General features: G+C 38.4%; 1 protein-coding gene across 1 annotated transcript; it reads right to left on the bottom strand.

Moving 5' to 3' along the window:
* Positions 1-20999: 20999 nt before the first annotated feature.
* Positions 21000-21746, bottom strand: LOC139139461 (adenosine receptor A2b-like). Its single transcript, XM_070708374.1, has one exon. The coding sequence runs from the start codon at positions 21744-21746 to the stop codon at positions 21000-21002; it is 747 nt and encodes a 248-aa protein (XP_070564475.1).
* Between the last annotated feature and the right edge of the window lie 5709 nt (positions 21747-27455).

Raw genomic sequence — 27455 nt, 5'->3', positions numbered from 1 at the left:
TGCCATCGTTGTTGACCTTGACGAGGCATGCGCTCAATCAAGGTAGAAATAAGTGTTATAATGACACTGATTATAGTGTCGTCGAGTTTTCTTTTCCCAAAGACACATTTAAACCAAGATAAAATTATCGGGTCGATTGCGCGATGAGGTTTTTTAACATTTCCCTTTTCAAAAGCCATGTGTAAGTGGCCTGTGTACAATCGATTAGGGAGCCTTTACTAAAATAATAAAATTCTTTGTTCACAGTCAGCTGACTGATAGGTTTTTTCACGTCCACTGATAGGTAGGTTTTCATGTAAAATGAAGAAAAACAATCACCATGTTTGAGGTAATATAAATCAAAAATTATAATTCTTTCCTACATCCTGACAAAGAAATCAAGCGAAACCGGTATATATTTATGCTGTGTTTTATTTCTGTGTCAGTTTTTTTAACCTCAGCGAGAGGGTAGGTTTTCGCACTCGGAAAATTTGACGACGGCAAACAAAGTAACCCTATGAAAACCGAGTTACCAATTAGCTATGCAAGAAAAATGGGCCGTTGAAGGCCCGACCGAATTCCTTACAGCATGGTGAATGCGAACATCATAGACGGATGTCGGGCCCATTTTACAATCAAAGGTTTGCCGCTAGCTAGTTCCGGGTTGCTGTTGGAGAATGTACATTGCTCGCCAGTCACTGAGGAATGAACGCGTTTATAATAAATTTCGCCGACACACACCTCTTTCGTCGGATGCATTATTGCGTGAACTGCGCCTACTAGCTTAATCGCTTCGGGGTTCAAACCATGGCATGATCAGACACATGCCGTATAAAACCTAACAATTCAACGCTGTACATTGTGTATCATAAGGGCAATCGTCGTAACACGATCACCTCTTTACGGCAACTGCTCAAGTAGCGACTCCGGTCTTGCGTAACACAGTTGCAAGTGATCTGGTTATACCATGGAGGCAGAAAGAATCGAACGCGCAATGTGTCGCAGTAGCAGCAGCGAGTGTGGTTCCCCGAGAGTTCGTCTGATTGAAGTAAAGAAATGATATAATTTTCAGTCCTTTTTCATGCACTGTCAACAGCATATCTACTTTGTTTTATGCTGCAAGAATTAGCTTTATCAAGGCTAAGGGGAGGCCCTGGCACACCTATCCGCCAAGCATGCAGGCACATAATTTTGTTGTTGTTGTCATGAGCTTTGTGTAGTACCTGTATATAGTAGTGTACTACTACACTAAGAGCGCTGTGCCTATGATACCAGCTAACGGGAAAGGACGGACGAGCACTTTTTTATTCAACAGCGAGCAGGGACAGGTGCCGCCAACTAAGCTGATGTGAAAAAAGGTGTTCTTGCGCAGTTTTTCAGAGGGCGGGCAAATTTCAAAACTAATCAGAAAAAAAAATCGATATCCACTTTGGGAGGGGAAGAAATTTCATTTTTTTCAGTGGGCGGGAGAAAATTTTTTACAGTGGGTAGCTGAAATACGTAGAGGAAGCGGAAAGCTGTGGTTGACAGAATTTGAGGGAAGACTATTATTAAGCGCCTAATAACTCAGAGGAGATTAAGCGCCTAACTCAGAGGGGAGCAATGTTTTGCGTTGTTCTGGGTTGCCTAGTGGGCATCTGATGGGCAATGGGAAATTTCAGTAGTGAGGAGAGGACAGTGGGGAGCTTGAAATGTTGTGGGGAGTGGGGAGCGGGCAGACCTAGATACTGGGGGGCAGTGGGCATCAAAATTCAGTGGGAGGGCATATTTTCCGTGTATACCAGTGTGAGGGCAGTTACGAACGGCTCTAGTTTCCCCTCCAAATTTTATGTCAAGGTCAAAAATAAGTAAAATCTGTATATCAGCCTTCAAAACATGTTTTGTGATGATTTTGCGAAATTGATGAAATTTACCAGTTGACGGCACCTGCGGGGCATTGTACTGCCAAATTGCGCTCAGCTGACACTTTAGGGAGCCGTAATTATTCACGGCCTGGGGGTCGGAGGAATGTGAGGGGGTCACTCAAAAAATTATAAACTTAAAGGGGGGTTGCTCAAAATGTGGAGAGGAATAAGGGGATTACTCATATTTTTTGGCGAAATAAATTGAAACACCTCTCAGATTGCACCATTCCCCACATCAATTTCTCAAAATTTTCGATGCGAGAGGGGGGACACCCCCTCCCGTGCTCTCCCCTTGGGGTATTCAACCAGTTTCAAAAGTAAAAGACAAATTGAAAACGCAGACTGCACCATTGCAAACATCAATTTCTCAATTTTTTCACAGGATCTAGGACAAAGCTGAACTGTTGTGAATTCATCTTTATTATCACAGAAACATATATTTTCATTGACTTCAGTTCAATAACCATTTTGACATTTAACCATGCCGTATACAGCCTTTGATTAGAAGCTGGCAGCAGGAGAAATGACACAAGAAGTTCACAGATTTTCCATTCCTGCATATTCTTTGGTATTCAGTCTCTGGCAAACTGAGAACTGCTTTTACAAAATGCGTTGTCATTGTTTGGTTGTATATTGTGACTTAAACACTGATCATGCAAAAAATGTAATAAAATATCAGTGTTCAATGTAATTTTAAAACAATTTTACCGAGTGCAAAATAAATTGAAACACCTCTCAGATTGCAACTTATCACACATCAATTTTTCAAAATGTCCGATATGAGAGAGGGACCCCTCTCGTGCTCTCCTCCTGGGGTGTGCTAACAGTTTTACTCAATAAAAAAATTAAAGACATCTTAATTAAATTAAAGTAAATTAAATACACCTCTCAGATTGCACCAAATGCACCATTGCACACTAATTTCTCAAAATTTTTAGATAGGGGACTGCCTCCTCTGACACTTTTCCCATCAGCCTCTCGCGTGTTCTCCCCCTGTACTTTCAAATTCTGCCCAGTCAAGCATCCTAGTGAAAACCCTGTCATGATACCCGTCCAAGTTAAACAATACTATTATGGTTGGATACTGGTTATAGCGTGAGCTTTTATATCTGTATTTTGTTGTCACTTTGAATTTTATTTTGTTGGTTTCACCTTTTTCAATCGCCGTGAGATAACCGATGCTAATGTAGCAGGGTACATTTGGATTTGGAAGGTCTTTACTATTGCTGTATTATGTAAATTTTACGAACACATGTACCGGCATTAACTTTTCTAAGTGGGGTGTCAGTAAAAATTTCTGAATTAGAGAGATGTGTTACTCAAATTCATCCTGGTTGGCATTGGGTCTACTCGAAATTTCGGAGTTTCGGATGAAATTCCTCCGACCTCAAGGCCGTAAATAATGACGGCTGTCTTAGAACAGCGACTTGACCTGGAGTTGGAAGGCAATATCATTAGGTTGGCAGATTTTGTAATCGGAGAGAGCCTACTAGGAGTTTACCGGCAGACTTCCTTTTCGCTACCTTATACCTGAAATCACTGTAATGTTGACTTTTTCTGAGGGCATATCAGGCGCAACCTTGAAAGGGTTCAGAATTAGGGTTAGGGTTTGCTTTAGGGTTGCACTAATTACGTATTTAGTACATCCTACATAAAAAGGGGAGCAGGTTCAGGAGGGGGCCTTGAGCTGACGGAGAGAGGAACAGTAGTGAGCGGAAGGGAAGTTTAAAAACGTAAGCAGGAGGGTAGTTGCGAACGGCTTTCGCTTTCCCCCTGAAAAATCCAATTTTGATCAAATCCGTACATTGGGAAGCTTTCATTTATATCGGGAGTGTTGATCAGAGGAATCATGGGGGATCAATTAACACAAACTTTCCCCCTGGGGAGGGTGACATGCTACAAATTTAGCCCAAGTGGGGGATGGGTGTGGTTCCCGGGGGTGGTTACATGTTGCATTTGTACACCACACATGCACACCCAGCGGGAACTGATAAAGGCCATACACACAAATGAAACAAGCCACTATGCATATCTAATTTAAAAAACAAATGTACTTGAGTGGAATAGGATGGTTCAAAATGCATATGAGTACAAGGAATTAGGTTTTTAGAATTAATCGTTAATATCAATTCACCATACAAGGGAGCCTAACGAGCAAACTATTAAAACAATCCAACCTACGCAAACTAGCAATATCTGTATATTTATATATTTGACTATTAATATGAGTGTAGTCACGGTTGACTCAAATAGGGTGACTGGAAGTGCATAATGTAGAACAAATTTATTTTTGAATTTCACCAATATCAGTCACTATACATGGGAGTCTATGAAGTAAGCTGCTAACTTTTCTCTCATACAAAACTAGCTATATCAATTTGTATGTGTTTAAGACAATTGATGTAAATGTTATTTATTTAAAAAGAGTGATGGTTAGAAGTTGTATGCATGTACAAGAAATATGAGACTGACATTTTATTTCACCTAAAACTAGAAATTCACCATACATGGGAGTCTGTAGGGTATACATACACATACGTAGGTAGTGCTCCAAATATAGGTTAATTCATATAGTAGTACCTATTTTTGAAAGAAACTGTTATAAATAGAAGAATTATGGCAAATTCCGAAGAATAACCAAGTCACGTGGAAACAAACAAAGAGCGTGCCAACATAAGGTATACATGAGAATATGAATTGAATTATCTTGCATGGATTTTTTTTACCGCCCATTGTCTACCTTTCCAGTGCTCCCAAACGGCCATGATAGACAGTGTTGCCGTCATTTCTCATACACACACATCGATAGTCTGGTTAGTGATCTCAAAGTACAAATTGTGGTCAATGCTGATGGTGATTCATGGTCAGGGTTAGTGATCTCGAAGTACAAATTGTGGTCAATGCTGATGGTGATTCATGGTCAGGGTTAGTGATCTCGAAGTACAAATTGTGGCCAATGCTGATAGTGATTCATGGTTAGTGATCTCAAAGTACAAATTGTGGTCAATGCTGATAGTGATTCATGGAGAGATGCGATGAAGTGATCCTTTATCGCATAATTATGACAGTCAATCATTAAAATATGGCCTGTTTTTTTTGAAAGCTTGGGAAAACAGGCTTATGAAAGATTGATTTCGGTCCCACTTGGTGTGATATCTGTATGTTTGCATAAAAAACAGAGGCCCCCTCACTGTTCTCTGAAATTTTCGGATCCCTCTTACCGGTAACACCATTTTCCCTCTCCTATCGTTACTTATCATGATGTTCGTTCCCCTCGACCGGCTCATGCCAAGTAGAGGGAAGTGCCTCAATTTGTGATATCTGATCACTTCTGTATCTAGTTAACTATTAAAGTCATACACGCATTTCGAAATTCAAAAGCAGGTAGGTCTGTTTTACGAGTTAATTGGAAAAAACCGGGATCACAGGGTCATGCCGTAGGAAGGGGTATTACATTAAGGAAAGGTCCCGAATCAGTCCGAACACACCTCATATAAACCGAAAGCTCCGGGGAACTTGAAAATATTGAGAGGCTAAGAAGTGGACTTGAAGAATAAATAATACTGCCAATTTGAAGATTTATCGGCCAAAAAAACAAAAAGGACGAAAATGAAGTTTCGCTTCAGCGTTCGCAGTCGTACGCATATATCAAAACAGATATCTACTTTCTCACACTCGGTCAGAATCGTAACAATTAATTACATAACATTGCTTTGGCCACTTCGAGTTTATTTCGTCAAGGGAACGTTGCTTAAGTAGTGCCGCATGTTGATCTAGATTTCAATGATCATCTCGTCTAGAATAGAATTATGTTTTTGAGTTCATTTGTGTCTACACACAATAAAGTTATCCACACAATGCGGGGATTTATTTCGGGATTTGTGTCGGGGATTTATGTGTACCTACGACTATATCGTACCGCGGAGGTATTGTCCGAAACGCGTCAAGTAGCGTCTAGTACAATAGCAATGCGTACGATGTAAGAAGACATAAATCCCGGTACATTTATTCTATAAATAACCTTATTATAATACATATATTTTAAATTGAATTATACAGGTAATTTCGAAAGTATAGCGTTTTCATAATGCCCTTGCTTACACTGAGTCGCGCGGTCGCACGGAGACGGGGAACGCGTTCAGCGCACTCGGTAAGCGCACAGAACGAAAATTCAACGCGCTCAGTGCAGTGCACTTGAATAAATTGTATTTCAGCAGAATTATTTAGAATTAGAATATGTCCGCATACGATATTAAAATCGCTGTTGTTCCATCGGTTTGCTAGTCTGGAGCCTTAAATAGATATGAAATGTTACTGTAATGCTGCATCGCACTTTTGAATCGGTTGGTATGGTGCGCAGGGCATTGTTTATTGCTTCAAAAGTTTGTCATACTGAAAGGGTTTCGACTTATATAACCCCTGTGTAAATATAAGGAGGATTGTAACGGTGGGCCCTGTACGTGGCATCCCGATCGGTACCTTCCAGATAAATACGGCCATGGATATCCCTTGGTTATTGCGGTTTTACTTTACATATATTTGCAATGATTGAAACAACAGCGACAATGAACGGCAACATAACATGAACAATAACAAGCAGATAACCTGTAATAGTAGCTATCATTTTGATATTTTTCACCATTTTTGCCTCTTGATATAAACTACAATTTCTTCTTCCACTCGAAAGGCATGGTTAGATGATTATGATTATAACATGATTATAAAACTTGCCCCAGTCTCAGTGTGGGCTTATAGATATCAAATAGAGTAAAGTGAAGCGATATACTTCAGCTGACAGTCGCGCTGATGATACGGCAGTTTATATACAGAACAAAAACAACGAACAAAATCGCTAAAATACAACTGCTGTCTGTTTGTGGCTCAGGATGACAGGCTGGCACAAAAACATTTCGAACGGTTGGTATATTCAATTCAGTTTCATGCAGCCACACTGAATATATCCTCATAGATTTTCAGGAGGAGAGTCAAAATGTAGTGAAAATGTATCCCTGAAAATTACTCAAAGCCTTCTTTTCATCGGAAGTTTCTGTTAAGGTAGTATGCGCCTCGAAAGTGAAAGACTTAAACTTTTGCTCAAACTTTCCTCAATGAAACTTTCGATTATTCTCTTACCCCCCCAAAAAAAGAATAAAAATTAGGGGTCACCGTGTAAAATTTGTTACTAGAGAGACAAATTATCTAAGATTTCCCGATATTTGGAATTCAAATTGGCCGCCATCCCTGTATCAACTCTATGGGGAAAAATAAAATTTTCGATTTTCAAAAAACTATGACGATGAAAACCTTTCTTACACCAAAAGCTTTAAAATAAACCCCAACAAGTGGTTGATCAGAAGAGAATTGACAATTTTTGAAAGTCCGAATATCTGTCCCCGGGGCGCGTTCTACTTTGAGGTAAAATGCGACTCAATGACTGGATATTCGAACTCTCAAACATTTACCATATTGTTCTAGTCTACCGCAAGTGGGCCGATGGATAAACTAAAGTTTTGCATTGTTCGTTTCTGTGAAAATCTAAAATATATTTTCCCCGTAGATTTAACGCAAGGCTGATGGCCATTCTGAATCTCAAGTGTCAGTAAATATTGAGTAATTTGTTTCCCTGATACCAAAACTTCGCACGGGCAGGTCACCGCTGATTTGTATTCTTGATTTAGAAAAGGGATGATTTAAAGTTTCCGTAAAGTAAGTGTGAGCAAAAGTTTAAATCTTTCAGTTCAGAGGCGCGCACTAACACATTACATGGTGGCGTTTGATAGAATTCATGAATTGAAATGTGACAAGCACTGGAATGTGATAAATATAAGCCTACATAAGTTAGTAACAGATCAGACAAACACTTTGACACAAAACATTGAAATTTACTAAGATGATATGCGCCTCTACAGTGAAAGACTTAAACTTTTGCTCAAACTTACTTCAATGAAACTTTCGATCATTCATTCACCAAAACAAGAACAAAAATCAGGGGTCACCGCGCGCAAAATTTGGTACAAGAGAGACAAATTACCAATGATTTTTCGATATTTTAAACTCAAAATGGCCGCCATGATCCCTGTTTTAACTTCATGGGGGAAAATAAAATTTTCGACTTTCAAAAAACTAAGACGGTGAAAACTTTTCTTACACCAAGAACTTTAAAATAAGCCCCCACAAGATGTATAATCACAATCATACCAATCCATAATCCAATGACATTAGGTCAGAATTCGCAAGACAATAGTTGTAAACATAGACACAAAACAGCACAGAACAGACAGTAAATAGACGGTACACAAACAAAGTCATATTTATGAAAGAAAGATATATGGACCTCTGGCCAGAAGACCAAGAAGTGATGTCAGGTGTTTCGAAAATAGTAAGCGCATCCTGCCCCACATGTGGCACCCGCCATATATCAATCTATAAGTCAGATAGGTAGTGGTCACTAACTAAGGCCCCATGTCATCGATGCCATCACAAGATGTATATCAGAAGAGAATTGATAAAATTTGAAAGCCTGAATATCTTTCCCAGAGGCGCGTTCTACCTTTTAACACTTTTAGATCAGAATTCATGCATTTTCTGTTACAGTGGAACACTATTGGAATTGTAACAAAAGACAAACATGCTTTTCGAGGCGGAGTTTCCATTTCAAAACATGAATGACTCGGGATTGGAAATAGAAAAATGTTGGAAACTCGGAATAGCCGAACGCTGTAGTTGAGCCACGGTAATATCTAATACCAATGGAGTCCTTGATAAATGAATTTTGCTGCTTACGATATTGTAGACTGTTGTGAACACTTTCGTTATGAAGTGCTTGACAGTAACAAATATTTAGACGGCATCTGTATGTAACGTCTCACCCTTTGGGAGAAAACATACTTTGAATGGGTGCACAATTCTCCAAAGGTGCCAGCGGCGTTTGCCAGTGGCAGTAGCAGTAAACCCGCTACCTTTTCACTGACATATTATACAGTGAAGTGATATCCCATAGAATATTTGAAAAGTCTTTCTCCACCATAAACTTGATGATTCAAATTTGAATTCTTTTTTGCTCAATCTGTGTATCTTTTTTAACTCAAACTGTGGTCATTTGGTTGGAAGAGTTGCACTTTAGTAGCGTTTGAGTCAAATGTATAAAGTAAGACAGTGCAATTTGATTGCAAAGTAGGCCAAACACAGAGTCCTAATATGAATCCCAAGTTTATCCACCTTTGTTTGTTTGTTTGTTTGGGTTTTCATTACATAGACTTTTATGACGGCTATTGCTGGTTTTTTGTGCATTAATTCGACTTGGTGCTAGTTTGTGAGTAAAAAAAACTTTTTTAATGCGATGTAGTAGAGTTCTCACAACAGTGGAGTTGTCGCGAGATTACGGCTGACAATCTCCCATGCGTTCACACCACACATGCGCACTGCAGATGCTTCGTTTTCATGCGACTCTGTAAAGACAGCGTGCACTCGTATTGCCGTCATCTAGGTCAAAGGCTTTTACATGAAAAGTAAAACTAATACATAATAACTTGCAAAACTTACTCTATTTTGCAATGTCACGGACTTGAACCAAATCTAGTTTTTATGGACATTTTAAACTTTAAGTGCCAGCTCCTATTCGATCAGCCCCGGATGATTCGCACCTTCAGATCTATGCTTAAGACTCATTTCTTCAAGAAAGCTAACCTGTGACCTAGTGTAAAGCGCCAGTGAACATTGCTGATGGATACTAGGCGCTATATAAATTATTTATCCTATCCTATCTTATCCTATCTTAGCTAGCGTTCGGTTCTTATGATCGAGGGTTGACCGGAAAATATATCTTGTGCCTCTGTGAAAATCAGTAGAACCCTTACGAAGATACCCAATTGAAACATTGGTGGCACTCTTCGAAGATAGAAGATGATACATATTTAATAAACCCCTGCACCATTGCTAGAGTAAACTTAATGACTCTATTATAGATAGTTTGTCATGTTATTTATAGTTTATTGCGATAGGCAGTGTTTTGAACGCTGACAACGGCCAATACCAGTAAATGAATATAATTAGTGTTAACATTAACATCAGCGGAAAATAATGTTTTTAAGATACGGCTCTTCAAGATTTAGTATTCAAAGTGTACTCTGTCTAAAGGTTCAAAATGTTCTTCACTTGTTAGCAGTCAAGCGCTTAAACCTGTCACTTGTCATGAATTTTTCCGTGTTTTTGCCCTTTTTATAAAGTATGTTTTCTCGTTCAACTCCAAAGATCATGTCGGAATGCATGTATGTGAGTAATGGCGAATGTTCTTGTTAACATCTGAATTCTGATACGGACTGGAATTTATTTATCAACACAATATTACATACAATACACACTAAAGATAGTATTTTATATTTAAATATACATCAGAAAGCAGAATATATATTTGCTCTACATCACATAAATAATGAAATGTTATAAAATGTTACAGACAGTTATTTTCCCAAAAATACTGACAGATCATTTGCGCAAATTTCATGACGGTGACATCCAATGTCAGCATCACAATTCCGTCTCTGGGTATAGTGACGTAAAACCTGACATAGGCAGCTGTTAAAGGCATGCCAATTATCCAACAAATATTTTTGTTATCATAAACAAAAGTTCAAAATATAATCTGCATTGTTATTGTTTAAATTTTGTATTCAGGTCCGGACTAGAATACATTAATCAACAATAACAATGGTCATTTCACATACACAGGCTGTGTTGGCAAGCAGGACACCTTGAATTGGTCATGATGATCGGATTATAGTAAAATTCTGTAGTTGATACATTTTAACAGAGTAGTGAAAAATTAGTCGAAATTTACAGCTAATGTCCCTTTAAGGTTGCTGTGAACAGAAATTGAGATGTCAGACATCCTAGCTAATTTTCATTTATTTCAAAAAAAGAAGCATCATACCTAAGCCAAAACACCATCTTGGCTTGACCAATCGCGACCCGTTCCAAATTGCGTCCAAGAAATCTTCTGATGTTTAGATACTTCAGAAACCATATTCAAAAAATATGTTTAGATATTTTCAATTTTACGATTTTAATTTTCATAAGGCGCGAGCTCTAAATCATTCATTGTGAATAAAACAGAAGGGAGATGCAATACATCTTAAGTAAGGTTTCATTTATTGCAAATACAAGTATCAAACTTTAAATTTAATCAGTCAGCATGACATTTTGGTTAGACCAATCACGTCAAGGTAATGAGACATCCAAAAGCTGTTGCTGATAATCCTCAGAGCTACTGTAAGAGATTTCGCATTCAATAACTGTTATATATTTTTCGAACTGTGATAGAGGGGATGTATTTTACTACATGAGTACAGTCAAAGCTAAAATGCGCTACCTGTACATTCTAATGACACTTCGTAATGTTAACAAACACTTAACAGTCCTTGCTTTTGTACATTCACATTTCACGCAGCTCTTTAAAGTATACGTTTTAATCTTTTCTGTGTCCTTGCACAAATAATAGTGACCCTCCCCCTGATTCGTGCACGAAATCAAATGACCCTCCAACAAACTGTCACATGAGAAAGGTGGCTTCTCCCCAATCGCACCAGCCTTCCACATGTTAATTCTGTCAAGACCTTGCGAAGAACAATATCAGCTCATTCAGGCATTTGCTGCACATACAGATAACGGGGACACTACACTGAAGCAACAGACTGATGAACATACTGCATACTCAGTCTCATAACGGCATCGGTAACCAAGAAATCTGGTTGTTGTTGTTGTCTGTATTGTTGTTTATGTGTATTAGTGTTGTTGTTGTTGTTGTTGTTGTTGTTGAGTAATAAAATTCAACGAAGACAACTGCTGTGTTGTTGTTGTTGTTCAAACATATTTTAGATGTCATTAGAAACTCTACAAGGACACTATCATTATTTGATCCGATGCAACTCTCTGCTAACGTACACTCTCTTCATACATAAATGTATGAAGAGGGTGTACTCATAGGGTCAAATAATAATAGTGTCCTTCTAGCGTTTCTCATGACATCTACAGTACGTTTGAAACAACAACACAACAGTTGTCTTTGTTTAATTTTATTAGTCAATAAAAACAACAAAACACGACTAATAAACATAAACAACGATACAAACAACAACAAAAACCAGATTTTTGGGTTCCCTATGATAACGGTCGTCAAATGGATAACAAATCAACAAATTTTACACTACGGGTCCAAGGAGAGTCTAGCCATTGTGTATCCCATAATATTGTCGGACACAGAAACAAAAAAAAATTAATTGGACTCCACATGAGAATCCAAACGAACACAATTATAGTTTCGGTGTGAGAAGCTGTCTCACTCTCCACGTACAGCACATACATTCTTATCATATCGGACGATAGAGGGCGCGCGGAATCAAACCCGAGAATCGACGAAGAACTGACTTCATTGCATATCTCATTTTCGTGCTGCTGAAGGGACCTTTGACGAACGCAATTTGCACATTGTTATGGCTATTCAAACATGCGTGTGAAGCTGTCAATGTGATATAAGCAGAAAGTATGCGTCACTACACTGAACACTCAACACATCTGTGATTACCCTGAGGACTATTTGCAGCATATTTAAGATGTCGCATCACCTGAAAGTGATTGGTTTACTCCGCAGAGTACGTCCATAGTTACGCTAAAACCGCGTCCTGACTTATCAAATTTAAAGTATGATACTTGTATTTAGGAATAAATGGAAAATGGGATTCTTGAAGCTATCTTCTGATTTATTCCCAATGAACGATCGGGGTATAATCTTGTTTACCTCCTCCATCGATCACGTGACAAACCGAGTTCCATGCAGCTGTGGCAAAATTTCTGGGGATATCTGTACTCTGTAGATCCCTACTGAGGCCTACGCTGCCGCTGTTTTATTGTGCGTTCAAATTTCACCGCCTCTGGAAAACAAGTAGTGTAATCCACCAAGGTTAGAATAAAGCTGAAACCGCTCTGGGAAACCAGTACGAAATTTCCAAGATGCCATCGAATGCGTCAACAGAGAGCCCTGATCAATTTTTGGGGAGAGATCTTTCTTCGCCAAGAAATGAGGCACATTCGCTGTACCAATGTCTACCCATATACTAGGGCTAATGCTGTACCCATGTCTACCCATATACTAGGGCTAATGCTGTACCCATGTCTACCCATATACTAGGGCTAATGCTGTACCCATGTCTACCCATATACTAGGGCTAATGCTCTAGCACTTTTCAATGAGATCCACATGTTGTATCTCTTCTTCAAAGTCCATGTATCAACAGTGACTGCTCACTGTCGCTTTCCTTGCCAAGTTCAGAGACAACTGACCTTTTTCGTAGCTTCTGTTCGGCATTTTAAGCCCTCTGGTGAAGTACCTGCACATCCACATTATCTGTAGTTAATTTCCATCACCATCCGGTACAATACTCTCACAATAGTTTGCCTCTTAATCATCTGTACTCAGGAGATATTATTCCCTACAACTAACTGACTTAGTGAAGAGAAATGATGGATGTACTCAACCAGTTTCTTTAATCTTCACACGAATCTTCAAACGATCTTTATTTTGAAATAAAGATCGTTTGAAGATTGAGGAAAATGGTTGAGAACATCAATTATTTTTCCTCAATTTGTAGAGACTTTGGTGTAATCCCACTCCTTCCTGATGGCTGCAATAATTGTAGCCCTTGGTTGGTGGGGATTGGGCTTCTGTCGTGCGGCTCGCGCCTTGCCCCAACCAGGGCTACAATTTCTCCCTATACCTGCTCGTGTAAAAGCTGCAGTGCGGATCTACACTGCATGGTCAAGGCACACACGGGGCCGCATTATTAGAGAATCTCGCCTTACCGTGTGCAAATTTCACTATAATCCTGCTCCCGGATAATGTTAGAGCCCTTGTAACTCCTATCGATGGTCAACTTTACTCCTTGCAGCTGAAAAATGACAGTTTAATGACTCAGGCGCGAAGTCAATTCGAACTGGACCGCCGTCGTTGAACTCTGTACCCAGCCGACTTGTATCATTACATTTTAGGGGTGGCCGACAGGTGTGAGGGAGCTGAATGAGCATGCTTACGGGTAGCCCTTCACTGCCTCCGGAGCCAAAGCCGGACACTCTCACCTTGCCAACTCGTAGGACTAGTTTATGGGATTGAAAGGGGTGGGTAATTTTCATGACAATATATAACTCTTGGTGAATAAAGAGAGATACTTTTGCCGAAGTTCAACTACGCATTTTAATTAGTTCAATAAATCCTGTGCTCTATCTTCCCAACTTTCTCAAATATGTTACGTACTAGTTCAATAAATCCTACACGGGAACGGGTCATTTGAAGCAGTTAGAACTTTGTGTCCATGCACATTGTTCAGAGGCGTGTGCCTAAGTTAAACTCCATAACTAGTTCAACTTTCACAACTAAGTTCAACCATCCACCTCCATGGTACAACTACATTTACAAGATGCCGCTGTTGTTCAATGTGGAAAGAGTGGTTCCAAGCAAAATCTGTTCGACTAAAAAGGTCACAATGTGTGAAGTGGGGTTCCAAAACGGCGTGACTTTGAACATTAAAAATCGGATATTTTCCATCTAGTATCAAAGTTTGACATATCGACGATTTCGGGATTACTGTGAAATCGCCGATCGACACTGGACTCAGCACTCTGCGTCTGTGAAATCGCCTATACTTACAGAATATTTATCGGCAATTTCCGGACTCTAGACGATACTACAATGACTAGCCTTGTGCCACGGCACGCCGGGTCTGTGAAATCGCCGATATATTTATAGTTACTTACAGTGCAGCTTTGCCAAATACTTTGCTATTTGTATACACACGTAGGTATTTTACTGTTTTTGTATGGTCGTAGCATTTCTTAGCTCATTACACAAACGCGGATTACATTCCAGGTTAATTTTCTCACAGGACATTTATGTAGTCTCGCTTCGAACCGTAGTAAACTTTACAGTGTGCATGATGAACTCAGTATGGAAATAGCCTAATATAGGAACGACTTCCTCCAATCTGATTAAAATCAGAAGTAGAGTACGGCGACGTCTTCTTATGCGTACGCGGTATTCTCTCGCTGTCGCGTAGTGCAGTGAGAGGCGACAGCGACTCTGAGAGAATATCGCGTACGCATAGAAGACGTCGCCGTACTCTACCCTGATTTTAATCAGATGGACTTCTTCCATCCGTTTGCTCATGACTACTTCAATAATGCAGTGTTTATCATTTAAAATTTCGCCATTTTCTTGTCTGTCAACATACATCTTAATGATGAAGTAGGCCGTTTGTATGAGGATTTCTTTACATCATTTTCACATCTGTGCTTTTTCATGGATACATCTTTCTTTTTGTAACAAATTCCTTGTAATCAGCATGTTTTACATACATGCTTTGATATTGACCTCAGCAGTTTTTGAATAAATCTGATAAATTTGAAGCACCGAAGTAGTAGTAGTCTCAGTAGTAGTAGTATCTATTTAAAGCTTCCCATTTTTACACAAAGTTGAGAATGTTCCAGACTAATTAAACTCATGTCATGATGAGTGTGGGGGAAATGACATACATAACATGATCAAAAACAGAAGTGGACCAAAAATGGACTCCTGAGATACACCGCACCAATCGACAAAACATGAGCGTGTACACCTAAATAGCTAACATTGACTTCTTCCTGTAAGGTCTGATCGAAACCACTTCAGTGACAAATCAGAAAACATGTACACAGAAAGTTCGCTCAGCAAAATGTTATGATCAACGATGAAAAAAATCTTTAAGTATATCTAAAAACAATTATCTTCATCTATATTCTGTAAAAGTATAGACCCTGGTCAGTTAACTTGACTAAAGCAATGTGACAAGAGTGATGTTGTCTGATGATTGTGAGTTGTGACAAAAAAGATTAAATGCATAAAACTGTAAAAACTAATATAAACATGTTTTTCTAGTATTTTAGATAGAACTGGTAGAAGGGAGATAGGCCTATAGTTGTTAACATCACTTTTAGAGCCTCCCTTATGAATCGGAACTATTTCAGCACATTTGAAACAGTCGGAAAATGTACCACTATAAGCTTCAAGATTAAAAAGAGTCGCGAATATTTGTCAGACATTTCACCACTTTACAGCTCTGGCCAAGCGCTAGTCTGGCTCGAACTTCGCTACTAGATGATACTAGAGTTTGTTAATTAGGCGGGTAAATATCCGATATATATCGAAGATTTTATAGCCTTAGAGATCTATATCGTATAGTATAGTAGCCGTAACTATCGATTGGATATTTTATAATTATATTGCGGTGTCCTCTTGTTGTCAGAGCATCTGTATAAAATGGCAAAGACGAGACGACAGACTTTGCATGGCGTGAATATCTCTTTCACTTCTCAGGAAATAAAGATGGCAAGTTCTTCAATGGTCACTGGTCTCTCTTTGCTTTCAGCGATAGTGGTATTCTAGCAGTAATTGAAAAGGAGCAAACAGTCCTATGACCTTTTTCAATCCTCCGAAAAGATAGCGTTAAAATAACAACAACTATACTGCCACTAGCGCGCTACTGTACTGCTAGTGCCACCGTTTTCATTAGTCCCTCACACCTGTCGGCCACCCCTAAAATGTAATGATACAAGTCGGCTGGGTACAGAGTTCAACGACGGCGGTCCAGTTCGAATTGACTTCGCGCCTGAGTCATTAAACTGTCATTTTTCAGCTGCAAGGAGTAAAGTTGACCATCGATAGGAGTTACAAGGGCTCTAACATTATCCGGGAGCAGGATTATAGTGAAATTTGCACACGGTAAGGCGAGATTCTCTAATAATGCGGCCCCGTGTGTGCCTTGACCATGCAGTGTAGATCCGCACTGCAGCTTTACACAAGCAGGTATAGGAGAAATTGTAGCCCTGGTTGGGGCAAGGCGCGAGCCGCACGACAGAAGCCCAATCCCCACCAACCAAGGGCTACAATTATTGCAGCTACACTCCTTCCTGATGACTGCAATATAGTTGCAGTTGCACTTAGTCTGTTTCTTGGAATACTTATAATATACCTACGTAAATCTACAGTACTATTTTAGTATACTTTGTATGTACATCTCAAATCATACCGGCGACACACAAGTGTATGTATGTGTTTGAATGCCATCAAAACTGAACTGACTTGTCAAAATTATTACACAGAAAACTGAACTAGCTGTTAATCAACGACCACAGTCCAGGTTTTATGGTAGATGAAATAACGATTTTACTTCGATCATATATATTTATGAATAAGAATGATCATATGATTTATGCTTTCATCAACTATTCATTATTTTAAAAACCTTTTTTATATTACAGGCACTGTCAAATTGTTGCTGAAACTTCAGGAATCCATAAAGGCACTATACCTGTTTATCCGAGGCCATGCCTTTCGCAAAACGTATTGTAAATATTTCCGTCGGTAAATTTCATCAAAATTCGAAGAGATCGCGGAGTCTTTGTTATTGTTCTATTGCGATACATAAAACAACGATAGCTGCGAATTGTATGCATTATTTTCATAATTTTATTTCAAAACTAAAGTTTGTTCACGTAAATGTGCTGAGTGAAGAACGTGTATAGAACTATCCACTGCTTGCTGATTTGGACCATGTCTACACGTTTTAATAGGTTAAATAATAAACGTTGCCCCACTCGTACAATGGCGCCCCCACGGACAAGTACAAGTATTTCCTACACATACACATCATGATCACACAAGAAACAAGCATGATGTCATTTACTTGAATGCACAACTCACGATGGCCAACATTTTGTTGTTGTAATCTTTAACGTTATTTTCTCTGTCACGTGATTAGTTTTGAAAATGGCGGGAAATCTAAAATTATGTTGAAACTTTTGAATTTACAAAGTCATGCCACTTTCGACTCGTATGACAGTGTTATACACTTTGTCTTTAATGAGTCTTTTTCAAAGAAATATTCGTGGAAAACTGAAAATATTTGAGCTATTCAATTCAATTCAATTCAATTCAATTCAATTCAATTCAACTTTATTCATCCCTTAAGGGCAATTCAGATTGGCGGACAACACACAAAATATCACAATAAAACAACAAAACAAGACTAAAACTAAAAAAATAGTGACAACACACAACTACCGTTCAGATACATCATTTAAAAACCGAGGAATTCTTGAGCCGGTTTGTCTTGCAAACTGGACACTTAAAACGTCTTCCCGAAGGAAGCAGTTGGAATTCTGAATTTAAAATATGCTCTGATAAATTTAAAATGGAACGTGCTTTCCTCAGACACTGTTGCTTGTAAAATGACAAAATGCTCCTCTGTGGTGCGCCAATAATCTTTGAACTTAAAGTGACAATATTTTCTATGGAATTCTTGTGTTTTAAACTCAAATTCTGGAACCAGCAGATAAATGAGAAAGTTATAATGCTTTCGATAAAAGACTTATAAAAGAGAGATAAAATCGTCTTGTTCACTGAAAAGGATTCCAATTTCCGTAAAAATACGTTCGTTGTTTCCCCTTCTTTGAAATCGCTTCAGAATTCGCATCCCACCTCAATTTATCATCAAAAATCGAGCCAAGATATGTGTAAATATGAACAATTTCAACTTCCTGATCATGAATAATGCTCTTCACAGGTTTGTGTTTTTGTCTCCTGAAGTCAAAAACGATTTCCTTGGTTTTGACTACGTTCAGATTAAGGTATGAATTGTCACACAAATTAACAAATTCGTCTAGGACGAGACCATGTTGTTCATCAGGCCCTACAAGAAGCGAGAGGAGAGACGAGTCATCTGGAAATTTTACAATGTGGCGACCTTCGTAGTTACTTCTACAGTCATCTGTATAGAGGATATAGAGCAGAGGAGACAAAACACAACCCTGTGGAGAACCGGTAGATGTTTGTAAAGAATCAGACAGCCGGCCATTAACAAGCACACGCTGAGATCTGTTAGTTAGAAATTCAATAACCCATAATATCAACTGACTGTCGAGTCTAAACTTCGAGATAAGTTTGTTGGCAAGAATATGGGGCTGTATCGTATTAAAGGCAGATGAAAAATCTGCAAAAAGAATTCTAGCATGAGCATTAGGTTTCTCAAGATGTTTATACAACTCATTCAAAATAAAAAGTTTGGCATCTTCAACACCCTTTCCAGTTCTATATGCAAATTGAAGAGGATCCAACATATTTTCAGTCTTGGATAGGATGAAATGTTTGATTATTTTCTCGAATGTTTTCATCACAAGAGAAGTGAGGGCAACAGGACGAAAATCGTTTTGCTGCTTTGGATTGTTGCGTTTGGGAATTGGAATAACTGTTGAGGTTTTCCATAAGGCCGGAATAGAAACATTATTTAATGAAAGTTGAAATAGGTGTTGAAGTACGCTGCTCAGTTGATCGGCACACAATTTAAGCGTTCTGCCACATATACCATCAGGACCTGGACATTTCCTCACATTGATCGTTCTCAACGACTTAGCCACTCGATCCTTACTGATAATTATGTTGTTTTCCAACTGCAAAGAAGCTTTTATTCTATTTACCTCAGCTGAGAAATCATGTGACTCAAAACGAGTACAGAAGTCGTTGAAAACGTTCGGTAAGGTCAGTTCCGTTTCACCAACAAAAATAACAATTGAGTGATTACGTTCTGTGGAAGTATTGACCGCTGCCATCTTCTTGATAGCCTGCCAGGCTGTGCGGAAATTTCACTGTTCAAATGTGGATTCAATTTTACTCTTATATGTCAATTTCGCTTGCCTAATGGCTGCCCTAACCTCCTTGTTTACTTGTTTATTTTCTATCTGACTACCCTGAAAAAACACCCTTTTTTCTTATTAAGGACCGACTTAAGGTCTTTAGTAACCCATGGCTTGTTATTGGGGGAAAATTTGAACTGTTTACTAGGTATGATAGAGTCAACACAGAAGGAAATATACGAAGATATAACATCTACAAGTTCGTTCAAGTCCTTGCTAGATTCATAAAATATCTGCCAGTCTGTACATTCAAAGCATCCCTGTAAACTCATTGTACTATCTGCAGTCCAGTTCTTTACACGTTTCACTATGCTTTCAACACGCTGTACGACTGGTTTGTAGATTGGTGCAAGAAGAATTGCATTGTGATCTGACGAACCAGGGAGGAAGCGGTATTGTGGCTTTAACAACGCGCAGGAATGATTGTTTCAACTTATTCAACTATAAGGTGCCGTGAGGGGATAGTGCTCCATGATATTATAATTACGATGAGAGTTTCGGTCTCATTTGTGGGCCACGACAGAGAATACAATAAGTGGGAGAATAAATAATAAGGATCAAATCGGTTAGCAATCTTACACTGGAACCGGTTCAATCCGGTCAACAGTCTAAAGGTTTGTATCACCCTCTACTGATAGGCATTTTGCTTTCTATGAAAGGTTTAAATTCATAAACACTTTGAGTAAACTGATCTGTAGATAAAGACATCAATTTTTTAAAAAAGAGTTTGATTGCCTGTACATGTAATTTTCCAAGTATAACGCACGTACACTAAGCTTACTCATAGTGTCGCTGCGTAATATAATTTTTTCATGAAATCGGTATTTTGGTAAACATTTTCCCCCTGTTAGTTTCATAATATTTCACAATGTTGCAAACGCACGGGCTTGCTGATGTTTCTTAAACATCTTAACTCTTTCATTATAGTTGCTAAATGGGGCTCTTCTCTCTATAGATAGTGGATCATTATGGTTCATTCGTTTTTATCTCATTAATTCTTTCTACAAATAGTCGAATGACTGTCCATCTTGTCTTTGAATACATTTTTACGGCGTGATCATCGTTCCGATGAGTGAAGTTAAAATTTAATAAGGGGACACTTACATTAATAAAAGGCGAAAAAAGTTTTATATTATACAATGTTGTCACATAGCGAATGATCGTTTCTAAACTAACTCGGTAAGAATCATTGAATCGTTTCGTTTTGAGAATTCCACAATTCTAATTTTATCGTGTTTGATTTACAAGAAGACTAAGTGTCTAAGTTCAAGGTAAATCAAGGGGATATTCCTTATTAACAAATATCCTAACATACCAATGGCATGAACATTGTCTTTAAATAGGCGTCTATTTTCGAAAATGGCAGCAGTTATTTCTGAAGGGCACTTTGAGAATCTTCTTAAAAGCTGTTCGAAATTCCATGTCCCTGTATGCATAAACGGCTGGATTCACAGCAGAGTTTACTGTGCTGAGGAAAACACTGAACAGAGTAATCCATAACATGTCGCAAGGATCGTTGTCAGTTACAAATATTAAGTATATTTGAAGCACTGCAGTCGGTGTAAACGATATAATCAGCATCCCAAGAACAAACGCTAACGTTTTTGTTGCCTTCATTTCCCGCTTGAATGACGTCTTGATCAGATTTGGCGCAGGTCCCTGCTTTGAAATTTTCTCAGAATGTTTCCTGGCAATGAAATATATATGACCGTAGATGAAAAACATAATCACTATGGGCAACATGAAACATACAATAGGCACTGACAAGCCTAACCATCCTGGTTCAACGTGATCCATGGAGCAATCCCCTGTGTGAATGGTCATGTTGGCCGCCAGCGGATCAACTCCAACAAACAAAGTGCAGGCACAGACGGGAGGTACTAACCACACCACAGCTATTACAGCGACGACTTTCTTGAATGTGATTGCAGACTGGTAGGTGAGCGGATTTGTTATGGCCTTGTAACGATCAACAGCAATGGCCAAGAGATGTAGCATAGATATGAGCCATCCACCTGTGAGTAATGCTATCCTGACAACACATAGGTATTCAGCCGACACAGGTATCAACTGGACAGATATGACGATAGTCATGACGAAACACACAGCAACGACTATATCGCTTAACGCCAGGCTAGCAACGTAACAGTTTGTTAATGTCTGAAGACCCCTATATTTACATACAGATATTATCACCAAAATGTTTCCGAAGAAAATCGTTGGCAGTAAGATGGCTAGGCTTAAACTGTAAACTAGAACAAAGGCGATACCCTCCTCTTCCGGACATCGTACAAGCTGCGCCATTGCAACCACGACATGCAACGCCTGCGATTTCCTCTGAGAGCAGTTTAAACGCACCGATACCTGAGTGACTTGCGGCCTAGTACGTCGTCTGTACCTTTCACACGATAGTGTAATAAAAACATTAATTCATTTTTTTTCAGTCAATGCTGCTTTGGGCTGCACGCTTCGATTAAATTAATAACTATATACTTATCGTTTGTAGCCATTGAATGTACTGAAAGGAAAATAGATTTACTGTTTGTAATTAAACAATACATTATTTTATTAGGAAATTATCGGACAAACAGAGCTGTCATCGTTTTTGTGAAAGCAAAATCCTCGAGAAAGTAAGTAATGACATTGCTCCGACCCATTATGCCATTGACCGTGATTCTTTGAGCTGTTCAAATTTAATGCTTTGACTCCATGCCAAATTCAATGTTAATGAATATTCAATATCAGGATTACAATGCCTTTTTAGACGAACACTTGCCGTGACTTTTAATATTGTGTTATGTCTGCTGTGTGCATTGACTCCATTTTGTATTTCGCTTATTCTAGTCCCTGATAGTATACATTCTTTGCAACACGCCCGAAGTGAAGATGAAAAACACGACTTATAACGATAATGATTGTTGTTGGAATTTTCACATTCATGCCATAATCTATCATGAGCATGAACGACAGTTTGCAGCATCACAACACTTATCAGCAGTTTCTCCGCTTAACAATAAACATCTGTGGAAGTACTAGTTCCAGCTCTTTTTAATATTTTGTCGATTTTGCGTTACTGTTTCTTGGCAACCGTAAACGTAATGTAAATTACAAGGACCTGAGTATAAAATTCGTTTTATCTTTATGTGGCATGCAATAAATCAGAGTACAGCTATTGTGAAACCTTTCATAATTTTCTTACCGACACAACTCGTCATTTTCTTTCAAAGGCAAAATTGATTTTGAAATTTCATATTCTATTTTAAGCTTATTGCTGTTTCAGAGTACCATAGAATTTTAGTTTATAAATAATAATATGCAATTATTAATCATTGTCAGAAAATAATAATTACTACTAATATATACTGGCATTAAATGAAAATTTGGAGGTTCGTTTTTGTCGCATCAGATAATTCCTCCCCTTGTTAATTCTGTCCATGCCAAAACTCTATTGCATGAATGTACATTAACTTGTATTGTTAGAATTAGAATTAGGACATGTCTTTCTCACAGTCCCTTCAACACGCTGGGACGGAGGTACTTCGTAAATGATGAAACTTTGACGCGCCCCTTATTTTGATTCGAACCATCGTGTCAGCTTAAGCTAAACACTACAACTAGGGCCATAGCTTGCGGAGGGGAGGGGAACTGTTCCCTGGAATTTTCCACTCGGTCAATATTTTGATATAAACACAAATTTTGGCTAGATCAATGTACACATAACACAGAATGGCTTTCCGATTATGCGTCCGTACCGCTTGACTAGAACACAAAAGGGTTCGTCTCTGCGACAGCTTTTGAAATCAACGCCAGTGAAAGGGCCAACATAGTTTCTCATACATGTGGCAAGTACAAATACCTGAAGTGTTTCTCATCAGGAAAATAACAAACGTGCCGCAGTGTGGTAGTGTTGAGGGCGCACTCTATATAATTCTGGAGTCCAAGAGACCGTGGATAATTACCTTGTAAAAATGGTCATTGCTAACAAAACTCATTGTTCTTGACCAGACACTTCTTTCTCCCTTATTTCTCCCTTTCTCAACGAATGTTTGGAAGACTGGTGCAAACTTACGAATTTCCTCGAGGCATGATAAGGTGCCGTTTGGTTTTGGGACGTTTTCATGTAAAGAAAACACAGCGTGTTTGAATAGGACTTGACCAGGTTACTTTTCTGCCTACAAATCTCTGTTTACAAATTTTTACAAGTTTTACAGGTTTTACAGATCTCTTGAATTGTGAATAGTCACGAGGTTGATCAGGAAAAAGGAAAATACTTCATTTGTGCTCATTATTCATAGACCTGTTATCAGTAATAAACGTCTCGAAACGCTGTTAGTGGATAGTCACCGATGTGTTAAGAAAGGCAACACTCACACTATTTGAAACCTGGCCGTCATCTGACTGTTTGCAGCTCTGCGACGTGATTAAAATGCCATGCTCGGGAAACAAAATGACATTAGTTATCGGTTTTAGGGCGAGTGTTTGTCGAGGATTCCGACCGTACTAATGATCCTTTCACAAATCAATGACCCGAGAATGTGTCACTCTGAAAAAGCAAGCATAAAAAAAATATGGCTTTCCTAGTATTATCTCACCATATATCAATTTATTGTACCAAAGTCTCACAATTTGTGCTATGATCATTACTTCAAATACATTATCTGTCTATACATGTGTAGGAGACAAAAGACTCACAACTTATGCAAAAATTTTATAACATATCAAGTTAAACATGAATTTTTTACTTTAAAATGTTGGTCATCATCAAGGATGTCAAACGTAAGTTTTTAAAGATTTCCTTCACGCAAGCATTCTTAGTTTTTCAAGTTGAATCCGGGGATTTTTTCATGTACATGCAGGGTTTGTGATGTGTAGGGTCCCACCACTGATATCATACATTTTGAGATCCCACACCTGTCTGTGATGTCCAGGATCTCACCATCAATGTTGTGCATCATGATACCACAGTTACGAGTGTTTCGATACATAGCGGCCGCCGCGTGGCGTGCATAGAATATTATTCTATGCATACCACGCGGCGGCCGCTATGTATCGAAACACTCGTAACTGTGCATGATACCCTTATACCTGCCTCTGATGTTGTACTATGCCAGTTTTTTCACTTCCAGGGTTGTTACAAACGAACATCGTTTGGGTGAAAATATTGCTTGCTTTTGAATTTGGATGGACCCCATACACAAGAGGCAAATATCAGGTCTGAGTATACATCACCCAATTGGGAGAGGTGATTGCCAAGAATAACAATACTTCATTGCACCGAAACTACTTGTATCTAAGGTGTATATAATAATATGAAGAGTTCATGATACCTACCGAAGCCTTTGGATGACAAAAAGAGCCGTTTCATAGAGGAAAAACAATTGAAATAGAACCTTGATTTGTGAGTGATGTCGTGATAAATAAAAAATAGGGAAAGCGAGGTAGATTTAGAGTTATCATAGCTGTCCAAGCAACATGTACATGCAACTGATCACAAAGTGTGATTGGAACGTGAGATATGGTGCTGCTAATGATTGTTCAATAATTGCACATACTGGGTGTGACGTTGATGTGAGAGAAAACTCCACAGTTGTAAATTTTGGATTATGACACTTACACATTAAGACAAATTAGACATATCAGTTCAGTTTCCAATAAGGTCCACACGACCTACATTAAAGTATCTGGGAAAAATAGGAAAACAAAATTAAATTACTGAGAACGTCGTCGAAAATGTAATTATATTTGTATGTGGATTTTGTTATTGACAGTATTTACCCCGTTAATTCCTCTTAGGCAGTGAAGCGTTGATACCATGCACGAACAGGTTTTGTCTGTGGTATCCTGTTGTTAAGGCCAAGAAAAATAAAAAGTTTGTTTCTCATCCTAGACACTTTTTTATTATTTATCAACAAGACCGTGCAAAAACATGAAAACATAGGAATGAACGCAGAGATAAATGCACAGCAGTGTTGCTTTAGTATTTTTGTATGGCAACAGTTCTTTGGTTTGACTTTTAGTGCAGCAATGCAAAGTTTTGACAGCTTAATATAACAGTGACATATGTGTACAGTTCTGAATGGAATGTTAGTGTCAGTTATTTTGTTTACAGTTCCGTTTTATAAAGCACTGTGTTATGCACTATCGTCACACATTTTTGCGGGTTTTCTTCATTTTATTTCCTCGTGAGCAGGATAAAAGTTGACGCGGCGGGTCTGAATTGACGCGCGCTAGGATGAGAAACAACCTTTTTTTATTTTTCTTGGCCTAATAGCTGAACTAATAATAAAGTGTTAAACGTTTCAAACAATATTTCAATATTATCCTCACTCCCACAATCATGAGCGGCATGTCTCTGATGATACAGTAGTTCAGATAATTCTTTTATTGGCAAGCAGCTATACACCGGCGATTCCACCAGAACCAAAGACCATGGTTTTGTAACGCTCAATCAGCGATTCTTCTGGCTCAATACTAGATTTCATCTATTTTGTATTTATGAATCGAATACAATTCATGAAAGTTAAATACGTGCATACACTTTGCTACTAATAATAATAATTTTATTGTCATATATATACGCTATTGCACATACAATGAAATACATCTTGGTTTTGCGAAAACAAAAGGACAGACAGTGAGAAAAAAAAAACAAAAACAAAACAAACAGGAATAAAAGAGCAATACACGAAGTAAAACAAACAGAATTAAAAATAAACATGCTAGCTAGTCTACTCACAATGTATCTCCTGTGGTGAGATAAATGAGGTCATGATGCAAATCCGGGACCTGTCTTATTCTACAGACTGCCTTCACATATAGTCTCTCAAGCGAAATATAGGATTCACTGGCACCAAGGCTACTTGTTTTTCTGACTCTCAATTTTACGTAGCTTTTCTGCTGCTGATGTGAACTCATTGAGTAAACGTTTTCATGCATGATGGTTTGTTTTGTTTAGTTTTTTTGGGAATCGAAAATGTAATTTCCCCTTAGTGTTAACATAGGATGCAATTGGAATTTCAAATATAGGTAAATCTCAGGTCATTGCTTGCTCCAACTCAAACTTTGCACGCAGACCACTTTATCTTACCCTTGGTCATAAAAGAGAACAGTTTATGGGCAAACTTTTAAAAAAGTTTCTTCTAAAACTTTCTACAAAACAGCACATGACATGTATTATCTGTCTTTGTGAAAGAATCAACTCAAAGAGGGAAATAAAACTTTTAGTGATGACACTGAACACAAGATCTACCCGTCCACAGGCCAGGTGCCAAAACATATCCCTCTCTGGTGATCTTTGTTGACCTATATTTTCGGATTTCAATGATAAAATAGAATACCTCGGCCTTCAGGAAAGATATAGATAAAATTCACATACCCAGAGTTAGTCATCAGGGAGCGAGTTCTCTATTTGGTAGCATGCCTAACAAGCTCAAAGGTCAAAGTGATCTTCAAAACAAGATGAATGTGAAACAATGTAATTTTTTAAATAGCTATCATCGAAAGTTTCTCTTTACTGAAAAATGAATCGCCCTAGAAGTCTATAAATTGTCGACAAATAATGTTCATATTACCTTTGAGGATTTTGAGTTCATTTACTCTTACGACTGTTCAACATCCGAGATCAATATTCTGTTACTATAACAACAGGTATGAAATTTAGTGCAAATACTTTAAACGTGAAAGTATTAATATCTTAGACCTAAATTGAGCATTTGATACAATTTAATTATAATTAGATAGTTTCAGGTTCAGGCTATAAAAGGATGACTTTACTGTTTGTGTTTAAGGTAAAGGTCACAGGGA

Source organism: Ptychodera flava, chromosome 8 (assembly GCF_041260155.1).
Source record: "Ptychodera flava strain L36383 chromosome 8, AS_Pfla_20210202, whole genome shotgun sequence".
In the NCBI taxonomy this organism is placed as follows: Eukaryota; Metazoa; Hemichordata; class Enteropneusta; family Ptychoderidae; genus Ptychodera; species Ptychodera flava.
This window is presented reverse-complemented; position numbering and strand designations above follow the sequence as displayed.